Source organism: Lathyrus oleraceus, chromosome 5 (assembly GCF_024323335.1).
Source record: "Lathyrus oleraceus cultivar Zhongwan6 chromosome 5, CAAS_Psat_ZW6_1.0, whole genome shotgun sequence".
NCBI lineage: Eukaryota > Viridiplantae > Streptophyta > Magnoliopsida > Fabales > Fabaceae > Lathyrus > Lathyrus oleraceus.
Genome location: NC_066583.1, coordinates 70,615,241 through 70,635,938, shown reverse-complemented (window position 1 = coordinate 70,635,938; position 20,698 = coordinate 70,615,241). Strand labels below are relative to the sequence as shown.

The window sequence follows — 20,698 nt, the reverse complement described above, 5'->3', positions numbered from 1 at the left end:
CACTATGCACCCAACACATCACCCTATCATAACCGCCTTAGCCAAAACACTCAGCATTATTTAACACCAATCGTTCCTCATCCTACTATAGCCAAGAAGCCCAAACATCACAAACCAAAAAATGTAACAACCATTGTCATACCCCGATTTTGATCCTGAATTTTTTCATTTTTGTTATTTTATTTTTATTTAGCACTTGGCCTAAAGTTCATTTGCATACATTCATTCCCAAATCCATATTTTGTGATAAACATCGGTTATTATCTAACTTTTTGGTCATGGTGCTTTGTGATTACAAAATGGATTTTTGTTGTTTGACTTTTTTTAAAATTTTCAATTTTTATTTAATTTCAAAGCAAATCTAATTCCAAATTTTGAATTAATCTTAATTGTATTTTTACTAATGATTCAAATTCTAATTGATCTTTAATATCCAAATGAATGTTAGAATTTGACATCAAAGTAATTTTAGCAAATTGTAGATTAATTTGATTTTAATTGGTTTTATTTAGCCTTTTTTGATTTTTTTTATTGATTTTGATTAGTCTCGGATTATTTCTAAAATCCATATCCATTTTTATAATCGAATATCCAATTTCCTTAAACCCACAATTAAATCCATTTTTTTTTCATAATTGCATATCCATTCACAATAAAAAGGATGACACCAAATAGTAAATGGATAAATTTTATAAAGTTTCACCAAATCTCATCAAAAGGAACAAACTGAAACCAATGTATTCACATGACTAACAGAACCTACATATCTGAACGATCATTCTCTCTTCCTTCTGCACCTTCCAATCCATCCCTTTCCCTTTTCACTTCCTCTTTCCGCTTCTCGTCTTTCAAAACCTCACCTTTCTCCAAATGTCGCATCAGGGCTTCCCTTGCCGTTGAGCAACAAACCCAGCAGAATAAGACCGCTCTTATCAAAATTAGTACCAAAGGGAGTCCACTAGATCTGGCGCAAGCGCATGAGACAAGAGACAAACTCATGCCATCGCATACAGAGTTAGCTGAAGAAGGAGCTATTCAAATTGTAATAATTAAAACGACCGGTGACAAAATATTATCGCAACCGCTCGCAGACATAGGTGGGAAGGGATTGTTCACAAAAGAGATAGATGAAGCACTCATAAATGGGGACATTGACATTGCTGTTCATTCAATGAAAGATGTTCCTACATACTTACCAGAGGGAACCATTTTACCGTGTAACCTTCCACGAGAGGATGTTAGAAGATGCATTTATATCATTGAGTGCGACTTCACTAGCTGATCTACCGGCTGGAAGTGTTATTGGTACTGCTTCACTTAGACGAAAGTCACAAATCCTTCACAGATATCCATCTCTAACTGTGCAAGATAATTTCCGTGGCAATGTCCAAACAAGGCTTAGAAAACTCAGTGAAGGGGTTGTCAAAGCTACCTTGTTGGTTTTGGCTGGACTGAAACGATTAAATATGACAGAAAATGTAAATTCAACCCTATCAATTGATGATATGCTTCCCGCTGTTGCCCAAGGTGCAATTGGAATAGCCTGTAGAAGTAATGATGATAAAATGGCAGAATATCTTGCTTCACTGAATCATGAAGAAACAAGACTAGCAATTTCCTGCGAAAGAGCCTTCCTTACAACTTTGGACGGGTCTTGTCGAACGCCTATCGCAGGGTATGCTAGCAGAGACAAAGCACTGCAAGCAAGCCGGCATTTACTACAAGCTGGCTTCCACGTGGATGCGATCAGACCACCAACAGTGTCTCCTAACTCATGCCGGCTGCGAGTGGCCCTAAGTGCTGTCCATACAAGGGAAGATTTGGAAAACTTAGCAGCTGCACTCTCCAGTTGCATCAATTTCCAAGACAACCGCATTTATGACTGCAATGGCTATGCAAGACCAATCAAAACCACCGTCGCCAACGGCAAGTGTAGTCATGCGACCGTCAGCAAAACAATCGTGACCCTGCAAAAAATACCTAAAACAATCAACACCATAACAGATTAAAACAGAAAGAGTTTGAGTCTTCTAATTTGGGGGGGATGAAAAGGCTTTTGTAAAAGCTGGTATATGGAGCAAACTTACATTTAGATGGCTGAATCCTATTTTTGAAATGGGTCGGATTCAAAAACTTGAACATGTTCATGTTCCTTCTGTACCTCACTTTGAAACTGCTGCTACTGCTTCTTCTATGTTGGAACAATCTATTAGGAAACAGAACATTCAAGGTGATTCTTTGACAAAAGCTATTTTCATTTCTGTTTGGAAATCCTTAGCCTTAAATGCTGTTTTAGCAGGTGTTAATACTATTGCCTCTTATATTGGTCCATTATCTTAGAGTGTAAACCTTCTTGCATATTAGCCAAAGGTGTGTTACAAACCATAACCAAAATGGTAACAGAAAGTGCAGCAACAAAATGACTTCGGAGACTATGAAGAATATTAGAATCTTAAAGTTGCATTCATGGGAATCTACATTTCTGCAGAAACTTTTCCAGCTTAGGGATATAGAGAGGAATTGGTTACAGAAATATCTCTACTTGTGCTCAGCGGTAGCCACTCTGTTTTGGGCGTCTCCGACTTTTGTTTCTGTTTTCACTTTCGGTGCTTGTATATTGGTGGAAACTGAACTAACTGCAGCCACGGTTCTCTCGGCTCTAGCGACGTTTCGTATTTTTGCAAGAACCGATTTACAATCTGCCCTAAACTTATTTCCATGATAAGTCAAGCAAAGTTTCGGTTGATCGAATTCAGGAATCCAAACTGAAATTACAAGAAACCACCCAAAACCGAGTAAAATCTGAGTTGTGATCAAAACTAATGCTTCAATCTTCACTGCAGTAAAAAACACAAATTAATTAGTAAAAGATGCAGAAATCCAGAAAATCCCCAATTTGGAATTAAGACAAAATTCAAGGAGAAAGCTTGCGTTCAGAATACCTTTTCGAATCTAGCATAAACAGGGTAATCTGAGTCTGAACATCAAGAAAAGTATTTCGCAGAGTTACTTCTTGGAACCCAATATACCAATTCGAAACCCTAACGGCAGAGGATAAATAGAGAGGCGAATCAGTGAACGAAAAAAAAACGGAATCGGAGGCGGAATTGAAAGCTGGCAAACAGAAAAACCCTAACCTTAAAATCAAAGAAAACCTGGTTGAAGAGTTGGAGGGAGGTTTGAATCTCATCGTTGCCATCGTCACCGCCGGAGGTGAGCTTTTTTTTTTCGTTTCAACCACGATTTCTTGCATGATTCAGAGTACTTGAGTGAGACGTGAGTGATTGAGAAGAGATTGAGAGAGGTGAACGCGGTTGAGATAGGTTTGGGATGAGAGATGGTGAAAGCGATAGAGATAGCAAACAAGGTTTAGAGAGAGAAGTTGAGAGAGTGAGTAGGACGGGGAGTTTCTTTTTCTTTTTTTTGTTTCTGTCTTTGTGAGAGAGATGGCGAATCTTCAGAGATTTACGCCTCTCTGTTTCTTTTCCTTTTATTTATTCTTTTTTTTTAAAAATAATAAAAAGTATTCAAACCCTATTAATTGACAGGTCTAGTTTTTACAATCTGCCATTTACTTTGGTCTGCTGGTATTATTGGTAATTAAAATTTGCAATTTCCACCCAACAGCCAGGCGGCTAGGGTTGCGTTTGGGATTCCCCCCATTTATTTTAATTAATCATCCATTATTAGACCATCCCATTTTTATTTTTATTTTAATTCATACTTTAATCTATTCTTGTTTAATATCTAAGTTGTTATTAAAATAATAACTAGTCATGAGTGGTTTAGTGGAGAGGGGTGGTTTCTATGGTCTTTAGTGTAGTGGGTTCGATACTTGTATTGAGCATTTTTTTTCTCTTTTAGCATTTTTTTTCTCTTTTAGCATTTTATTCTCTTTTAGCATTTTATTTTATGTTTATGTTTATATTATACTCATGGTTGATCTGCTTTCTTTTAATTTTCTCATGCATGCAAAACCATTTTAAAACTGTAAAAATCATTTCTTTTCTCGATTTAATATCGAGCCCATTTCCACACCCTTGTAAGTCGATTGCTTTTTAAGCATCGCCATCAACCTCACATAGCTTACTCTTGGGCTTTCTTACAATGAGCCGGTTCTCTTGCACTTACACTCATACTTCGCATCATTTTATTGTTTGGGCCCGATTTAATTATTTCATGATTTTTGAATCCCCATTTGACAAAATGTACCCCACTTCCCCAATGTGTATATAATTTTGTATTGTTTTATTTCTCTATTTGTTTTAGATACTAACACAAGAGTAAAATCAACAATTTCAAAAAATACAAAAATATGACTCGATCCAACGTCGAGTATTTTCTCAATAAACAAATCAATTCATTTCTCTCTCCAATTCTATCCCATTTCTTTCAAACTTTCATCAAACGCTTGATTCAATGTCAAGCCATTTTTCCTGATAAAAACTCAAAAAAAAAAATATTAATTCATAGTCAAGACTTTTTCAATAAAGATGGAAGTGGAACGTGGTGTATACCACGCACTCCTGAGACTAGGATTCGAGATGTATATCTCGCCAATCCTAGCTCTCGCCATCATCCAAATTTATCCACTTTGCTCTCTCAAACACTCATTCAAATTTCTCTTAAACGTCCATCAACACTTGATCTAGGGTCAAGTCATTTTCACAACAAAACTCAAAAAATATTAATTCATAATTAAGACTTTTTCAATAAAGGTGGAAATGGAACATGGTGTATACCATGCACTCCTGAGGTTAAGATTCGAGACGTATGCCTCGCCAATCTTAACTCTCGCCATCGTCTAAAATTGTCAATGTGGTTTCGTCAAACCTTTTCTCAATCAAATTTAAGATACTTAAATCTTATTTAAGACTTTTTCAATAAAGGTGGAAATGGAACATGGTGTATACCATGCACTCCTGAGGTTAAGATTCGAGACGTATGCCTCGCCAATCTTAACTCTCGCCATCGTCTAAAATTGTCAATGCGGTTTCTTCAAACCCTTTCTCAATCAAATTCCAAAATACTTAATTCCTATCTTAACCTCTTTCAATAAAGATGGAAATGGAACATGGTGTATACCATGTACTCCTGAGGCTAGGATTCGAGATGTATATCTCGCTCATCCAAGTTCTCGCCATCACTCAAAATACATTCCAACCAATCAAACTCTTTTCTCGCCGCCGTGCGATTAATCAAAAAACCTTTTTCATAAATGAAAGATATATTGTCTTAAGTGATACAAAACAATGTTTCGGCCACGATTGTTGAGTAGAGATAAATGACGCTTTTCCGAATGTAGATTTATAAATCCGTTCGATGTGTGGTATGCGTCCACTCCTCATCTGTTTTGGGTAAAACAATGTTTTCGTCGATTAATACAGTATGACTTTCGCTAAAATCGACCAACAAACAAACATTTTTCTACCCAGAACTACGTAAGCCTTGATTCTCTTTTGAGATACGTAGGAGCAGGATTTGTAAATCTTGTCAGGCCCACTAATAAAAAACTTAGGTTTAGTCCTTCGTTAAAAAAATCCAAAAACATTTCTTCTATTTTCGATTCTTTCTTTCCCACCTAATAAACTGAAAAGCCTAACATTTCAAACTAACATTAACGCACACAACTGACCTAATGGTTCCCGTTGAGGTCAACGGACGTGAGGGGTGCTAATACCTTCCCCTTGCGTAATCGACTCCCGAACCCGGATATTGGTTGCGATGACCATATCTTATCCTTTTCTTTTGTCTTGGGTTTTATCGATATTTCCCCTTTCCTTTTTAGGAATAAATAAAGTTCGGTGGCGACTCTGTTCAGTCCATCATTGCGAGCGTGCGATCGCGCTTCGCTTTGAAGTCGTATCCCCATCATTTTTCGAGGTGCGACAGATGGCGACTCTGCTGGGGATACAATCCTAAGCGAGTCAAGCCTAGTTAGGACGTTTGTGTGCCTTTGTTTGTTTAATTGTGTGGCTTTTCTTTATTGTTTTATCATCTTTATTGTTATATCTGTTGGATATTGGTTCTATTGTGATTGTTGGTATATGGGTATTTGATTGCGAACCATGTGGGAAAGACTCTACACCCGAGTCTAGAGATAAAAAACATAAGATAGGACGATGGTTGAGTAGTACGGACTCGCGAGGTGTATACTTCGTAAGAGTCGGTACGAGAACCTCACTTAGAGTAGATCCTTTTGCGAATATTGTCGCCCGAGGTGTATACCTCGTAAGCTTCGATGTTTCAAAGGGGTCCATGACTCTAAGGACCTTTTAGAACATTAAACCTTTGGCCAACTAGAAATGATGGTTGCGTAGTATGGATTCCCGAGGTGGATACCTCGTAAGGATCGATACGAGAACCTCGCTCAGAATAGATTCTCCAGATGGAGTTGATGACCGGAAAGTATTTTCCGTAAGCGTCAAACAGTCTTTTGAATCCATGACTCTGAGTATCCTGTCTAGAACCCAGTCGATGGTTGCGTAGTACGGACTCGCGAGGTGTATACTTCGTAAGAGTCGGTACGAGAACCTCACCCAGAATAGATTCCCTCGATGGAGTTGACGACCGGGAAGTATTTCCCGTAAGCGTCAAACATTCTTGTGAATCAATGACTCTGGGGATCCTTTGTAACAAAAGCCCTAGATCATACCCGGTGAGAACCCCATTTTGGAAAAGCGATCAAATTTATCCATACCTCGGACCTTTGAACCTAAAAAAAAAAAAAAACATTGCATCCATTCATTCATTGCATATGCATAAAAAGCAAAACTCTTAGTTGTTTCGCATTATTTCAGGAGTCCAAGACTTGTTAGCAAGATGAATCCTGAGAGAAGAGGCACTTTTCAGTTCAAATACAAGAACGTGGACCTTACTAGCCTACAGAAGTTGAGTGCCAAAATAACACCACTCAAACTCAACAGCTTTGTACAAAACTATGGAAGAATTCTGGACATCCTGAATGAGAAGATGGACATGATGACCGCAGTGACTATTGCTCAGTTCTATGATCCACCTCTACGTTGTTTCACGTTTTCTGACTTCCAGTTGGCTCCTACCTTGGAGGAGGTTGAGAGGATCATAGGCCGGAATTTGAAGGACCATAACCCATTCCCTAAGCTCGATGAAGATATTCCTCCCAAGAGAATAGCTTCAGCTTTGGGTCTGAAAGTTTCTGAAGTCGTGGATAATTGGGATGTGAAAGGACCTTTCAGTGGTTTTTCTAGGAAGTTCTTGGAAGATCAGGCCAAGAAGATGGAAAAAGAAGGGAATTGGGAAGCCTTTTATGCTGTGTTAGCCGTGTTGATATATGGGATAGTCCTCTTCCCAAATATTGACCATTTCGTGGACCACCTGGCGGTGAGAATTTTCCTCTCTGGTAACCCTGTACCGTTCCTCTTGGCAGATCTCTACTACACTCTCCATGACCGTCATGAGAGGAAGGGAGGAATTGTCTTATGTTGTGCGCAGTTGTTGCACGCCTGGTTTAGATCCCACATGCCCGAAGAAGGTCCTTTTGTCTCAAAGGAACTCAAGCCCTTCCAGAAGTTAGCTTCCCTCACTTCCAGTCATGTTAAGTGGTATATCAGGGATTGGGAAACCGAGAATGTGATTGTCAGCATTGGAGACTTCCCCAATGTGCCTTTGATAGGAACCAAGGGTTGCATCAACTATAACCCCGTGCTATCTCTGAGGCAGCATGGGTACCCTATGAATGGCCCTCCAAAAGCTGAAGCTCTAGAGCCTTTCATCTTACATGGTATTGAAGCGGATCATCCCATGGTGAAAAAGATCAAGAGGTCTTGGCAAGCAGTCATCAGAAAGGGTAAGGAGTTGGGTAAGAGAAATGTCATTGCCCAAGAGCCTTACACTTGTTGGGTTAGAGAGAGGGTTCAGATGATTAAACTCCCTTATCCATTTGATCCTTCCATCTATCCAGTGGTTCCTGAGCCAGAGCCCATATTACCTGAAGATGTAGAGAAGCTCAATGCCCGTATCAAGGAGTTGGAGTTGGAAAATGCTGATTTGAGAATCAGGCTTGGCCGAGTCTCGATAGAGAATGGGAACTTGAAAGACGATCAACAAAAGAAGGACAAAGAGCTTGAAGTCTCCAACAAAAGAGCCAGAGAGTCTGAAGCGAGGAGAGAGAAGTTTGGACAAGCGCTCTTTAGCACCAAATTTGTGTTCAAATCAAAGGAAGAAGAGTTGGATAGAGCTTTACTCCGGATTCAAAAATTCAACAAGACTTTGGAACTGACCCTTGAGATGAAAAGAGAAGCACGACTAATTTCCGAGATTCGTACTCGTGAGCTGGAGAATACCATTCAGAAATACAAGGATACTCTGGAACGTGAGAAGCTGAAGACCGAAGAGTCAGAAAGAGTGTGCACACGATTGAAACATCATTTGGATCGAGCCGACGCTAGAATCCTATGGTGTTGCTAAATGAATGCAGGTATTGGAGAAACCTCTATAGGGACATAGAGGTGACAAAGGCTGAAGACGTGCGTATTATCCAAGATCTCCAAGGGCTCTACACTGAGTGGAAGGGCAAATTTTTGAAGCTGTCCGGATTTGCGAGTTCCATCATGCGTGAGCTACCTGAGAAGCTGCAAGAGGCGGATTGGTGCATGTGTCCAGAGAACACCCCGCACCAAGTCTTTAATTTCATTAAGTTTTGTAAGGCAATGTTAGAAGGGTTAACTACTGACCTTGCTACGGTTCGGAAAGCCCATAAACCATGGGCACGTTGTTTGTATTTGAACTTGAATATGAGATTAATGAAAAATCGCTTTTGAGATTCGTTTTATTGTGTTTCATTGCCTTATTATTTTAAATATTTGCAAACAAGTGTTGTGACATTTTTGAAATGAATGATTGAAACTAACCAAGAGTTTTGCAAACAAAATGCATTCATACATGCATTCATGCATTTTTCAAAATAGAGTCTCATTCTGTCCTTTCTTTCTCCAGTTTCACGCTGAATTTTCAACACCAATATAACACTCGTGCCAGAGCTCGTCAAAGAATGGCAGATCAAGAGCATGAATTGGAGCGAGTGAGCTTAGAGCTTGAAGACCTGCGTGGAAACATGGGTCAGGTCATGGAGATATTACAGGTCATCAGGGCAAAGTTAGACACCCAAACAACGGTTGTTTCTGAAATCGCAGGTCCATCGATTGAACCCCAACCTGCGAGGGCGGTACCAACAACCTGGCCAACCTATGGTTTACCTCCCGGTTTCACGCCTACAGTTGAAGGCGCCCCTGGTTTTACACCACCTGCTCAGCAGACAGCTCCTCTATCGACCATCAATGAAAACCATCCAGTGGTTCACACGTTCCCACCTCCTCTCGTCCGGGCACATGTGCAACCTTACTTTGAGGATCAGCAACATGCTCCAGACTTTTCAGATGAAGATGAGGAAAGGCAGGAAGACCTAAGAGGGATGAAGGAGAATTACCAGCTGCTTGAGAAGAGATTGAGGGCTATGGAGGGCGACCAAGTTTTTGGTGCTACAGCTAAGGAGATGTGCTTGGTGTCGGGTCTTGTGATTCCCGCGAAATTCAAGACCCCAGATTTTGATAAGTATGAGGGCCACTCGTGTCCTAAGAGTCACCTTATTATGTACTATCGAAAAATGGCTGCACATGTGGAGGATGACAAGCTTATGATACATTGCTTCCAGGACAGCTTGAGGGGTGCTCCCTCCAAGTGGTACCTAAGCCTTGATCAAAGCAGGATTCGTTGCTTCCAGGACTTATCTGATGCCTTCATCCAACATTACAAGTATAACATGGATATGGCCCCAGATAGGAGACAACTACTCAGCATGTCCCAGAAAGACAAGGAGTCTTTTAAGGAATACGCGCAAAGATGGAGGGAGGTGGCCTCGCAAGTCGAACCACCTCTGGCTGAGAAGGAATTAGCGGATTGGTTCATGGATACAGTTAAACCTGTGTTTTATGAAAGAATGGTAAGTAGTGTATCTGCAAGTTTCTCTGACCTGGTCGCTGTAGGCATAAAGGTCGAACTTGGATTAAAGAATGGAAAGATGACGACTACCTCTGAAACATCTGGTAGTAATGCCAAAAAGTTTCCTGGAGGATTTCAAAGAAAGAAGGAGGGGGATACGAATGCAGTGTCAACCAGTCAAAGAAGGAGTCAGTCATGGAAGAAACAACACCAATTTACTCAACAACACCAATTTTCTCAACAACAACCAATTTATCCAGTACAATATGTCCAACAACCGTATGTGGCAGATGTCACACCAAATTTTAACCAACCACAAGCTACCTGTTGTCGCATCCGCGAAAAACAACCGGCGGGAAAACAAGAACAACACAGAGCCGCCACCGTGCGTTATTTATCCCAAAAGAGGGAAAGGAAACGCTCGAAGTAAACCTGGGAAAAGCAAGGTCTCGCGACCAAAGAGATGGGATCGGGAGTCGGTTACGCAAGGGGAAGGTGTTAGCACCCCTCACGTCCGTCGTACTCGACGGGATCCACGCTCTAAAAGAAAGAAAAGGTTGCTAAAACAAACATCACACACACACACCGAAGACAACACAGGTGGGGGAAAAGAGGAGAGGGCTCGCTAGGATATCGCATCTTATGCCTACGTATCTCGTCTGGAACGAGAATCAGAGCTGCCGTAGTTCGGCTCACGCACGCCAAACAAGATACACACAAACACGGGCAAACCTGGAACCCGAACGCCAATCGCTGGACTTACATCGGCTTCCGAACCAAACAAACACAATCAGGATACGGACAGCCAATCGCTGGGCTTACATCCATATCCTGACACACAAGAGGGTTAACAAGCAAACACACACAAAAAGGAAAAAAGTGTCCGGAGAGACCTCGCACGGTCTCCTGCCTACGTACCTCATCTGGTATGAGGATCAGGGCGACGTAGTTCCCCTGAACGGGAAAGAAATTCCAACCAGATACAAAGGGAGACACACTACTAGGGAGTTGTACTCGAGCCTAGTGTTATCATGCATCATTGCCCTATGTTATGGTTTATATCTATTTACACCACAGCAAGCTAATCCTAACCAGGAAGAAGCAAAGCATGCAAGCATAAACAAAACAAATCAAACATTCACAGTTAGCACACGCTATATCCAGACAAGGTGGCTCAATCAAGGGTTAAGTTGCAAAAGCAACACAACTGTACAGGGTAATGTTCGCTCTTAACCCTGACATTGAGAGTCAGGGTGAAGCAGATGAAAGGTGAGTGAAGATGAGACTTCACAGCTCTTATCCCTGGCCAGGGAGAGCTTCAGACAAAGGAGCGTGGGTTCAGAAAGGAGGAACCCTTCTACACTCAAGACTCTGACTCAACTGATATTGGGTTAATGTCCCAATGCATCAACACAGTGGTGTGAGCAGAGGGACGACTCAAACAAGAATAGCGGGAGATAGATCGCATATCTCTCTTATCCGCCAATTGCCTTAATCAAGGTCTTTTCCTGCTTGGGGACAAAGTTAAACAATCACAAACATTGCCTCTTAAGGAGGACTTCAGACAGTTGCCTGGCTAAATAACAAGTCAGGTCTTCCAGACTACATGGAGACAAGAGAGTCTACCTCAATTGGTTTATACAACCAAGCAGCAGCATAACAAGTTCTTAAAGAACTAAAGCGACTATGGTACCTGGAATCAATCAAGCACAGTCAGTATACCAATCACACAGTCAAAACAGACAGCATAAGAATCAACAGACAATGTAAAATCAGACAATGCACTATGCAAAGCACAATCAACTCAAGTGAGCCAAGCATCCTACAAATCACACAAGTTAGTTCACAACAATTAGCCAAATCAAACTCAATTAACTTGCATCATTCTCCTTTAAGGCATTTGCATCTCAACCTGAAACACAATTCAAAAGTGAGAAACAAGACCACTAGGACAAGCCTAGGGTCCAAAGGAGGTGAAAAATTCAAAACAGCAAGTGAAAATCAATCAAAACCAATATTTATCAAGCAAAAAGAGAATCCAATTGGTCTCACACCAAAACTATGCACCAAATCCATTTCATACACAAAACATGCCACACTATGCACTTTGGAAACATATTAGAGCAAATAGAATGATCACAATCAAATCAATATCAAAACAGCTCAATAAATTCCACAAAATTTCAAGCTTAAACAGAACACATTCAATGAGTAGCATATCAAATTTCATGCTATTTGGACCATAGGAAGTATAGAAATTAAATTCATAAAGTTCAGACAAGTCCAAGCAAGCCAACACAAGGCATCAAAACAATCATCAACTTCCATCAATCATAAAACAGAAATGAAATATGATAAATGAATGGGATCAAAACCACAATGACCTATAATGTGTCTACAATGCTCATACCAAATTTCACACTCATCCAATTAATGACCAGAATTTCACAAAGCAAATACCAACATGTATCACAAAAAATCAACAAATGACCAAACAGAGGGAAAAATTCCAATCAAATAGGAAATGCCATAAATAAATCCATTAAAATTCCCATGTGTTCTCAACATCCATATGCTTAATAATGCAAAAATTTGGCTCAATCCAATGTCCAAAAGTACATAAAATAAAATCATGAAATTCACCAAGCATGGTGTGACACAAATTGTCACACCTCTAATCAAAAATTCATATCTCATCAACCAGGGACTCAAAAATTGCAAACTATACATCAAAATCACCAGCAAAGAGTCCAGAACATGCACAAAAAATTTCAAGCATTTCTATGGAAGCATCATCATTTTATGAGTGAAATGGCAAAGCATATACACATGGCATACATCCAAACAATCCCTAAGCAATTTTAAAATTCACATGTGCACAAAAATAATAAAATTCATCATAAAAAACTACACATCACAAGGAGAGTAATGCAAAAAGTCTCATCAAATTTGGACAAAAAATGAATCACTTATGATTTTTTTGAAGTTCATGGATCAAAATGAAATAACAAATGAAAAAGAAAATGAAATATCACAAATAATGTGAAATAATGGCAATCTGGTAATTGTTAACAGCGAAAGCAAAACGACGCCGTTTCTCATTAATGCAGTGGCACGCTCTCATTGGCTCACGCTAGCGGTAAACATGAATTTGAAAACAGAATGGAAGAATTCGGATCAAACACGCATTTCATCATCATCTTCAGCAAACAAATTTCCAGAAAATTCGCCATGAACAAACTTCAACCAAAATGAGCAAATCATATATCAATGGAATCGTCTAATCATGTACATCACGGATATGGCAAGCATATGACCTAATTCTAACTGTATCGACGGGATCGAGCGAAAGAACATTTGCACATCAAACTTAAATCCAAGATATCTCACTCGATTCTCAACCAAATTCAAAACCACAAGCTGCATGCTATTCTATGTTGAGAGATCTATCTAAGCCATATCACAATTCCAACAATGGTTGAGATCGAAAATTTACCTTGTGATGATGGCAGATGTTGAATCGTGCTCTTCAAGGTCCAAATTGTGAAAACAGATGAAGTTCAACGCTATGGAAGGTGATTGCAACAAGTAGTTTAGCTCAACACAGCTCCAGCTTCGAGAATCATCAAAATGCCATGGATGTGTGAGCTTGTAACAGTCCGAATTCCTCCTTGTTTTGGCCTTGATCTTGTGAAACAGTCGTGCACCAACACTTGTAGAGTGTGGATCAAACAAGAACGAACAAGATTGATGAAGAATTCAATGAGAAATGATGAAAAATGTCAAAAAAGTTTTGAGAGAATTTGGAGGTTTTGGAGGGAAATTCTGTTAGATCTTGAGAAATGTGAAGTGTGATTATGAATTCTGTTACAATTAACACTTTATACCATCTCCTAATCCATTTCTTAATCACAATTAGCAAATGAAGTGAAATTAGTGAAAATGAGTTTTCATGTGAAAAGGCAAAAATGTCCTTTTGCAAATTAGGCAATGTAACAGTGCAATGACAGTTCAAGCAAGTCTAAAATGATGTATGTGATATGTTGGAATGAGCTTTTTGTGCCAAAACCATGTATTTTGAAATTTCACCTATTTTCCCACCAATTTCCAAAGTGAACACTTGAAAAATGACATTTTGCCATGATTATTTTTGATGAAATTTGATGATGCATCATGAAAGTGCATGTGAAATGGGGTTTGCTAAAAGAAATATCATCCAATTTGGCCATTCCATGTGAAAGTTATGCCACTTTGAATTTAGGCATTTTTGGAAAATGATTTGATCACAACTTGCCAACCATTCATGAGAAATTCATGTTCTTGGACTTTTTGGAAAGGTGAGAGCAAGATCTACAACTTTCATGTTGAACAAAATTTCATTTGAAGCATTTTTGGACATGTAATTTTGAGGTGAAAAACTTTCCATTTTTGGAAACTTTCAATTACAAGTCACTTTCTATTTTTGGAAACTTTTCTCCTGACTTTATTTTCTTCATTCTTGATCTTTGAAATGTCAAATGAAACTTGTTTCAACATGAATGAAGTGTATACAACCCTCTCCCACCTCCAAATCCATCATTTCATGCACAGTTGACCACAGTTAACTTTTTTGATTGATAGATGAATTTGGCCATGCACTGATCAAGTTGAGCTTCAAATTCCTGATGAAACGGCTCAAGGATGAAACCCTAGCTTCCATAAGCTCAATATAATCATGAAATGATCCCCATATGCATTGTAGACCTCATCTCCATGCCAAGCCCTGATTGGCCCTATGCAGATGATTCAACTGATTAGGGTTGACCAGAGGTCAAAACCCTAATCCCCATGTATCTGATCAATCTCTTGATGATGACAAAACCATGATGATGATGATGTATCATTTCAACCAAGATGAAGTTCAATCTCCTTGAGAAACCATGAAACCGTAATTTGAATCACACATCCTCAGATGGTTAATGATCAATCCATGAAACCTCAGCTTGCATCTTAACCTCTTATCTTCTGACCAAGACTTATGAGGATGACTTGCACCATGTAACCACATGATATGAAAATATGTAATGCCTAATGACCTAAAAAAAATGATATGCAATGTGTCAAGCTAGTCCCAAGAGAGGAGGGCAAATTTTGAGGTGTTACAGCTGCCCCTATTCAATCCACAGTGAACCTGTCGATATGAATAGCCTCGGCTTTCAGATGACCAGGGTGAAGAGTGATTGAATACCAAGAACAGACGAACAATTTGCACTCTGATGGGAAATAATTAACAATGCCTGTCAGAATCGGCAGAGAACACAATCTTGAAAGAAACACCCGTCTGGAACGGAGAAAGTCGGCCTGATCACCGAAACAATAACGTCGACCTGTATACCAAAATAAATGGTAACACAGGGATAACCACGGCCTGAACACCACATATCCGCTGGGGATTATCATCATCTCTTTCTTCTTTCACTTTTCTTGAACCCCGAAAATTTTCTCTTTTTCGTTTTCTTGAACCCCGAAATTTTCTTTCGCGCAAATGATCCCGGATCACTGCATTTGAACCCCAACATCTCGTTTGCCAAAATAATGAACCCCATTCTCCATTTTGAACCCCAGTCGCCTGACGATAACTTGTGATCGCCATTGTGAACCCCGCTCTCCAGAAAACACCTCGTGTCTCCTTTTCTCCATTTGAACCCCGCTCTCCAGAAAATGTCTCAACATTTCCCTTTCTCCGTTTGAACCCCGTTCTCCGCTTTCTTGTGATAATTCCGCTGGCAACATCGGAAATACCACCAAACACCACTCTGAGGGCGACATATCAGAGGGTACACCTTCACAAAAGGAAGGTAACATGTGCATCTCTTCTTCAGAAGACACCCATAACGACTTCCATTGGCCTCAGCCAAAGTCTAAGGTGACACATGAACAGAAGATAATCCTGAGGACCTCATCCCGGATATAATCTTCAACTCCAATCTCCATTTGAACCCCGATCTCCAGAAAATGCCTCAACATTTCCTTTTCTCCATTTGAACCCCGATCTCCAGAAAATGTCTCAACATTTCCTTTTCTCCGATTGAACCCTGATCTCCAGAAAATGCCTCAACATTTCCCTTTCTCCATTTGAACCCCGCTTTCCAGAAAATGTCTCAACATTTCCCTTTCTCCGTTTGAACCCCGTTTGTTGCGCTGATCGCGTAGCGTCCTTTGATTTTATTTCCATCTCCGTCCGACGAAAAAAAATCCTCCAGTATCGCACTACTGGAGAACATTGCTAATCTGACATCATGATGCTAAACTCCTCAGAGTAACATCTTCACCATCCGGCGAAACCAAATCTCAAACGGTAACCACGGCTTGAGTCGCGCTGATCGCGTAACATTCCCATCTCTGTCCGACAGAAAAGTTTCCTCCAGTATCGCACTACTGGGGTAGTACGGTTGATAAAAAACGGTGCCAAACTCCTCGGAGCAACACCTTCACCCTCAGGCAGCCACTTCTCAAACAGTAACCACGGTCTGAGACTAGCTCATGCTTGTAATATGATGCATGATTGATTTTTCCGCGTAATGCTCCATAATTATGGAAATGCTACGCGATATATTATGCAATATGCTATGCTATTTACATGATGCATGTATAAAAAGCATCCCCCTCAAGGGACTCTTCTGAGGAGCTCGAGACGCTCTGCTGAGGAACTCGCCATCACTCCAATTTCCGCCCTGCTGGGGAATATCGCCGCTGCTAGGGATAGGCATCCCTTGCCGGGGAACAACCTCCTTTGCACCCAATCCGCCTGGGAAATTGTTGGGGAAAGACCCACCAATGCACTATGTGGGGATACAATAGTCTTTGACTTGCTGGGGATATCAATCCCGACTCCGCTTGGGAAACCACCGCACACAGATACTTCCACTGGGGAAATTGTCACCTTCAGGCCTGGCGACTGGGGAATATTGATCCAAGACCTGCTGGGGGATAACCATCCGGACCCTGCTAGGGAAGCCACAGACCTTGGATCTGCTGGGGAATTAGTCCTTACGACTCTGCTTGGAGAGATAAGGAAAATCTGATATCGAACACCCGTCGACTCGTCGACCCATTGGTATTCATATCCAACTCCCATGTCAGCTTTCCAATTTTGAGAACTCCCAGACTCGTCTGGACTTTTCTGCTCCATCATCTTGTATTCAAAATCGCTCCGCGCTCGACGGAGAGCGAACTCCTGGGATTTATACAGACTTTCCAATCTTCCGACTTTGAAGAGTCTTCTTGATTAAAATCCAGGATCGTCGTACGTCCTTCGCCGTCTTTTCCACCATTCTTCCATTCATTCGTCCCTGATTGGACTCCATGGGGATTTGTTTCGTCAAAAGCTTCCACATCACAACCTGCAAGTGAGGGAAAATATCTAACAGTACCTGCAAAAGAGATCGTTAGATAAAACCATGCCCCAGGCGTGTCAAGATTTCAACACTTGGGCCACTCAGCCTTCCAAATAAGATTTCAAGTTTTCAATCTTATAAGCATGCATCAGAAAGGACCTGTATGTCTTAAAATGAAAAGATTCTTTATCACAATAATTGGATGTTTTTGCAATCAAAGCGGTAATGAAAAACAAAAACAAAATTATTTGACCGAATATGCATTTTATTGATTGAAAAGTGTGGCTCAAACTGAGCAATACAAAGGAAGCAATTCCTAAAAAGAGGTAATTACGCACAAAAGGAAAAATCTATCCTAATGGCAATGTGAAACCCGTGATCTCATCGAGTTCCAACTTGGTTACACCCCATATGTCCTCAGACTCTCCGTGCTTTCTGCCTTCTGAACAAGACGATTCCGACTGATCCCTACCAGGTATTATCCATGATGCTTTAACCAAAGCGCAAACGATCATGCCAGACGCAGTTGTTCGTTTCAATCCCTCTTTTGCCTGGACCGCCCTTTCGGGTTTTCAGTCCACCGGGATACCCATTTTTACCCCAAGTCGCCTTTTCAGGTTTTCGACTTGCCGGGTGTACAGTTTTTCTTTTTATATCCCTAATTTTTGCCCGAACCTTTTCTTTCTGTTTTTTGGTTCACCGGGATGCCCATTTTTGCCTGGACTATTTTATTCTTTTCGTCCAACGGGTCTCTTTATACAAAGTATTTTTTAACTGCGTCCGCATTCACAGGGGATGGAAAATCCTCGCCATCCATGGTCGTTAACAACAAGGCTCCACCAGAGAAAACCTTCTTGACCATGAATGTACCTTCATAATTAGGTGTCCATTTGCCCCTTCGATCGTTTTGAGGAGGAAGGATCCTTTTCAGCACCATATCACCTACGTGATATACCCGAGGTCGTACCTTTTTGTCAAAAGCACGCTTCATCCTTTGCTGATATAACTGCCCATGACAGATGACTGCCAGCCTCTTTTCCTCAATCAGGCTTAACTCCTCATACCGGGTCCTTACCCATTCGGCCTCTTGCAATTTCACGTCCATCAGGACTCTCAAAGAGGGAATCTGAACCTCAACCGGTAGCACAACTTCCATTCCATATACCAACGAGAAAGGCGTTGCCCCAGTAGATGTACGCACCGACGTTCGATACCCATGCAATGCAAACGACAACATCTCATGCCAGTCCTTATAGGTCACCACCATCTTTTGCACAATCTTCTTAATATTCTTGTTGGCTGCCTCAACCGCCCCATTCATCTTCGGGCGATAGGGAGAAGAATTGTGATGCTCAATCTTGAATTCCCTGCACAGTTCTGCCATCATCTTATTATTCAAGTTAGAACCATTATCAGTAATGATTCTCTCGGGAACCCCATATCGGCAAATGATGTCTCTCTTGAGAAATCTGGCAACGACCTGCTTTGTCACGTTCGTATAAGAGGCTGCTTCCACCCATTTGGTGAAGTAGTCAATAGCCACTAATATGAACCTATGCCCATTCAAAGCTGTAGGCTCAATCTTTCCGATCATATCAATGCCCCACATAGAAAACGGCCATGGAGACGACCTTAAGCTCAACGGATTAGGAGGCACGTGCACCTTATCAGCATAAATCTGGCATTTATGACACTTCCGCACGAAATTGAAACATTGGGCCTCCATTGTCATCCAATAATAGCCTGCCCTCAGCAGCTTCTTCACCATCGCATTCCCACTAGCATGGGTACCGAACGATCCTTCATGAACCTCTTTCATCAATTGGCTTGCTTCTCTATCATCGACACATCTGAGCAAAACCCAATCAAAATTTCTCTTATACAAAACCCCATCCTTATTCAAATAGAACACCATGGCCAACCTCCGCAGAGTCTTTCGGTCCTTCTTAGATGCTCCCTCAGGATACTCTTGCGTCTCTAGATAGCGCTTGATATCGTAATACCACGGCTTCTCCTCATCAGGCGCTGTATCAACAGCAAACACATAAGCCGGTCTATCCAGACGTCCTACCTCAACACTGGGGAACTGATTCCACCACTGCACCTTAATCAAGGCAGCCAGAGTAGCCAAAGCATCTGCCAAAGGATTCTCCTCTCTAGGCACATGATGCAACTTCACCTTGGTGAAAAACGTCAACAATCTCCTCATATAATCCCGATACGGCACTAGGTGAGACTGATGCGTATACCATTTCCCGTTAACTTGATTCACAACCAGCGCTGAATCTCCATATATGACAAGGTTCTTGATCCTCAAATCAATCGCCTTTTCAATCCCCAATATGCAAGCTTCGTATTCAGCCACGTTGTTGGTGCACTCAAATGTTAGCCGGGCAGCAAAAGGAATGTGGGATCCTTTCGGCGTAACCAAAACAGCACCAACACCGCTTCCATTCACGTTAACGGCCCCATCAAACATCAGAATCCATTCGGATTCAGGGTCAGGCCCCTCCTCCGGGATTGGTTCCTCACAATCTTTCGATTTGAGAAACATGATGTCCTCATCAGGGAATTCAAACTTCATCGGTTGATAATCATCAATAGGTTGCTGGGCGAGGTAATCAGACAATACACTCCCCTTGATCGCTTTCTGAGAGGTATATTGTATATCATATTCTGTCAAAATCATTTGCCACCTCGCAACCCGTCCGGTTAATGCTGGCTTCTCAAAAATGTACTTGATTGGATCCATCTTGGAAATCAACAAAGTGGTATGAACCAGCATATACTGCCTCAGTCGGCGAGCAGCCCAGACCAAAGCACATCAAGTTTTCTCGAGCAGTGAATATCTTGTTTCACAGTCGGTAAACTTTTTGCTAAGGTAGTATATGGCATGCTCTTTTCGACCAGACTCGTCATGCTGCCCCAATACACACCCCATAGACCCCTCGAGGACTGTCAGGTACAGAATTAACGGTCTTCCCTCCACAGGAGGCACCAGAATCGGAGGCTCCTGCAAATACTCTTTTATTTTTTCAAATGCCGCTTGGCAATCATTATTCCACCTGACCGTTTGATCTTTTTTCAACAACTTGAATATAGGTTCGCACGTGGCTGTTAGATGAGATATGAACCGTGAAATGTAGTTCAATCTACCTAAGAAACCACGAACCTCCTTCTCTGTTCTCGGTTCAGGCATTTCTCTTATTGCTTTTACTTTTGCAGGATCAACCTCGATTCCTTTCTCACTTACAATGAACCCCAGCAATTTACCGGACCGCACTCCGAAAGTGCACTTGTTCGGATTCAACCTCAGTCTGAACTGTCTCAGCCGGTCGAACAAC

The 20,698-nt window shown here is 41.1% G+C and overlaps 1 protein-coding gene and 1 pseudogene across 1 annotated transcript; both read left to right on the top strand.

The window, feature by feature from the left end:
* Window positions 1-745: 745 nt before the first annotated feature.
* LOC127078791 (porphobilinogen deaminase, chloroplastic-like) lies at window positions 746-2,340 on the top strand (annotated as a pseudogene).
* Window positions 2,341-3,330: 990 nt separating this feature from the next.
* On the top strand, window positions 3,331-8,448 carry LOC127078790 (uncharacterized). Its single transcript, XM_051019218.1, has 2 exons — window positions 3,331-3,390; window positions 7,051-8,448. Exons 1-2 carry the CDS (start codon window positions 3,331-3,333, stop codon window positions 8,446-8,448), a joined length of 1,458 nt encoding a protein of 485 aa, XP_050875175.1.
* Window positions 8,449-20,698: the final 12,250 nt, after the last annotated feature.